This window comes from Callorhinchus milii, unplaced genomic scaffold (genome assembly GCF_018977255.1).
Source record: "Callorhinchus milii isolate IMCB2004 unplaced genomic scaffold, IMCB_Cmil_1.0 Scaffold8, whole genome shotgun sequence".
In the NCBI taxonomy this organism is placed as follows: domain Eukaryota; kingdom Metazoa; phylum Chordata; class Chondrichthyes; order Chimaeriformes; family Callorhinchidae; genus Callorhinchus; species Callorhinchus milii.
This window is the reverse complement of record NW_024704749.1, coordinates 7,525,927-7,528,309: the sequence shown is the minus strand read 5'-3', so window position 1 is coordinate 7,528,309 and position 2,383 is coordinate 7,525,927. Positions and strand designations below refer to the sequence as shown.

The 2,383-nt window shown below is 50.2% G+C and overlaps 1 protein-coding gene across 3 annotated transcripts in view; it reads left to right on the top strand.

The window, feature by feature from the left end:
• The window catches only part of ift81 (intraflagellar transport 81 homolog), a 38,723-nt gene that overhangs the window by 833 nt on the left and 35,507 nt on the right, over positions 1-2,383 (top strand). For all 3 annotated transcript variants that reach the window (XM_042337747.1, XM_042337748.1, XM_007902238.2), the window contains exons 2-4: positions 1,146-1,295; positions 1,854-1,957; positions 2,133-2,313. In XM_042337747.1, coding sequence (XP_042193681.1) covers positions 1,152-1,295; positions 1,854-1,957; positions 2,133-2,313 — 429 coding nt within the window. In that variant the 5' untranslated portion in view covers positions 1,146-1,151. The remainder of the gene's footprint in view (positions 1-1,145; positions 1,296-1,853; positions 1,958-2,132; positions 2,314-2,383) is intronic.

Below are 2,383 nucleotides of genomic sequence, written 5' to 3'. Positions count from 1 at the left end.
GATAAGCATAACCCTCCCCCTCCCTCCCTCCCTCCCCCCCCCCCCCCCACCCCGTCCCCCCCTCGCGGCCCCTTTCACAGTTGGGTCGGGACCCGAGCATTGGGGGGGGGGGGGAAATGGTCAGGGGGAGGGGAAAGGAGGGAGGGAGGGAGGGAGCGCGGAGGGGGGGAATGGTCAAGGGGAGGGGAGGGAAGGGAGGGAGCGAGGAGGGGGGAATGGTCAGGGGGAGGGGAGGGAAGGGAGGGAGCGAGGAGGGGGGAATGGTCGGGAAGGGAGGGAGCGAGGAGGGGGGGAATGGTCAGGGGGAGGGGAGGGAAGGGAGCGAGGAGGGGGGGGAGCGAGGAGGGGGGGAATGGTCAGGGGAGGGGAGGGAAGGGAGCGAGGAGGGGGGGAATGGTCGGAGAGGGGAGGGAAGGGAGGGAGCGAGGAGGGGGGGAAATGGTCAAGGGGTGGGGAGGGAGTGAGGAGGGGGGAAATGGTCAGGGGGAGGGAAGGGAGGGAGCGAGGAGGGGATAGAGAGTCGAGAGGGGAGCTGAAGGCACGGTCGAAGAGAAAGGTCTTGAGACCAGCCTTTGAAGGAGGAAAGGGAGGAAGTAAGGCGAAGGCACTGGGGGATGGAATATACCGTGAAGCGATCTGGGGCGGCAGCCGATGGCGCGCAACTCGGGTCTTGATTTGCCCGTTAGGCAATTCATTTTTATTTGCTTTAAATTGTCTTGCCTCTCGCTCTCTTTCTCTCTCTCTCCCATCGTAATTCCTAATGTTGATTGTCGGGCTGAGAAAATGTTTCGCCATTTCCAGTTTGTGTTTAATATTATAATAATCCTTGCACTCGATATAGCACCTCGGTATAGACGTCGTTGAGACGTCTCAAAGCGCTTCACAAAATATACTGTGAAGCAAATTGATTGTGGACGAAACGCGGCAGCCAATTGCGCACAGCAGTGTCCCACAAACAGTCATGGATTGAGTGACCAAATTATTATTATTATTTTTGCTAAATTTTTGTGAGTGTTACCAAAATCTGGCTGGGTTGTTAATCTGGAGTGTTGTGCTTCATCCAAATCAGTCTTATATCACTTTGAGATGATTCTTTTTTTACGTGAATTAGTATTAAAAAGCCTTTTTTGAAACTCTGTTTTCAGAACAAAATGAGTGACCAGATCAAGTTCATTGTTGAGCAACTCAATAAGGAACCCTTTAAGAAGAGTTTCAACCTCATCACCTTTGACTCTTTGGAGCCACTACAGTTGCTGCAAGTGCTCAATGAGGTCCTGGCCGAGATTGACCCAAAGGTATGCGATGGCCTGCGCTATCATAAGATAAGTGCTAAGGTCATGGGATCTTAACAGTTTATTGATGCTAAATTGTAGTGAGTGTTAGTCACCAAAAGCTGTCTGGGTTGTTAAAAAATCTGGGCTTCATCCGAACCAAGTCTCTCAGGTAACAACTTCTGCTTGTTACATAAAAACATAGGAACAGGAGTAGGCCATTCAGCCCCTCAAGCCTGTTCCACCATTCTAGCAACAACAACAACTTGGATTTATATATAGCACCCTCCAAGCCAGACGGCATCTCAGAGCGCTTCAAAGCGCTATTCTATTACATCATGGCTGATCTGTACCTCAACTCCATTTACCCACCTTTGCCCCATATCCCTTGATACCTTGACCTAACAAACATCTATCCACCTCAGTCTTAAAAATTTGAGTGGATCCAGCATCCACAGTCTTTTGGGGGAGGGAGAGAGTTCCAGATTTCTACTACACTTTGCGTGAAAACACACTTCCTGATTTCACTCCTAAATGTCGTTGTCCCATGGAAGCTGAGTGGCGTCTTCTCTTTTTCCACAGCACAATATAGACATCCGTGAGGAGGCACCAGATCAGACGGCAAAAAGAATGTTTAGCCTCCTTGGAATCCTGAAGTACAAACCGCCCGGGAATGCATCGGACATGTATGTAACACATCAGTCCCTCAGCCCCGCTTTCCGTGTAACTTTCCAGTTTATTCCTTTTTTTTAGAATATTTTTTCTTTCCGATGCCATGCTCTGCAGTTTTTTTCACACGTGCATTCTCTCCTCTCTTATTCTCCCCTTACTCTCCCCTTCCTCCCCCCCCATCCTCCCTAGGAGTGTGTTTCGACAGGGCCTGGTCACGGGAAGTAAACCAGTAATCCACCCTATTCTCCACTGGCTGCTGCAGCGGACTGTTGAGCTGAAGAAGAGAGCATACCTGGCCCGCTTCCTGGTCAAGCTTGAGGTCCCCACTGAGTTTCTGCAGGATGATGTGGTAGCAGATACTTATCAACAGGTTCAGTAGCAACACTTTTATTACACACTTCACTCTGTTCACTTTTATTCTATCATGTACTGTGGACGAT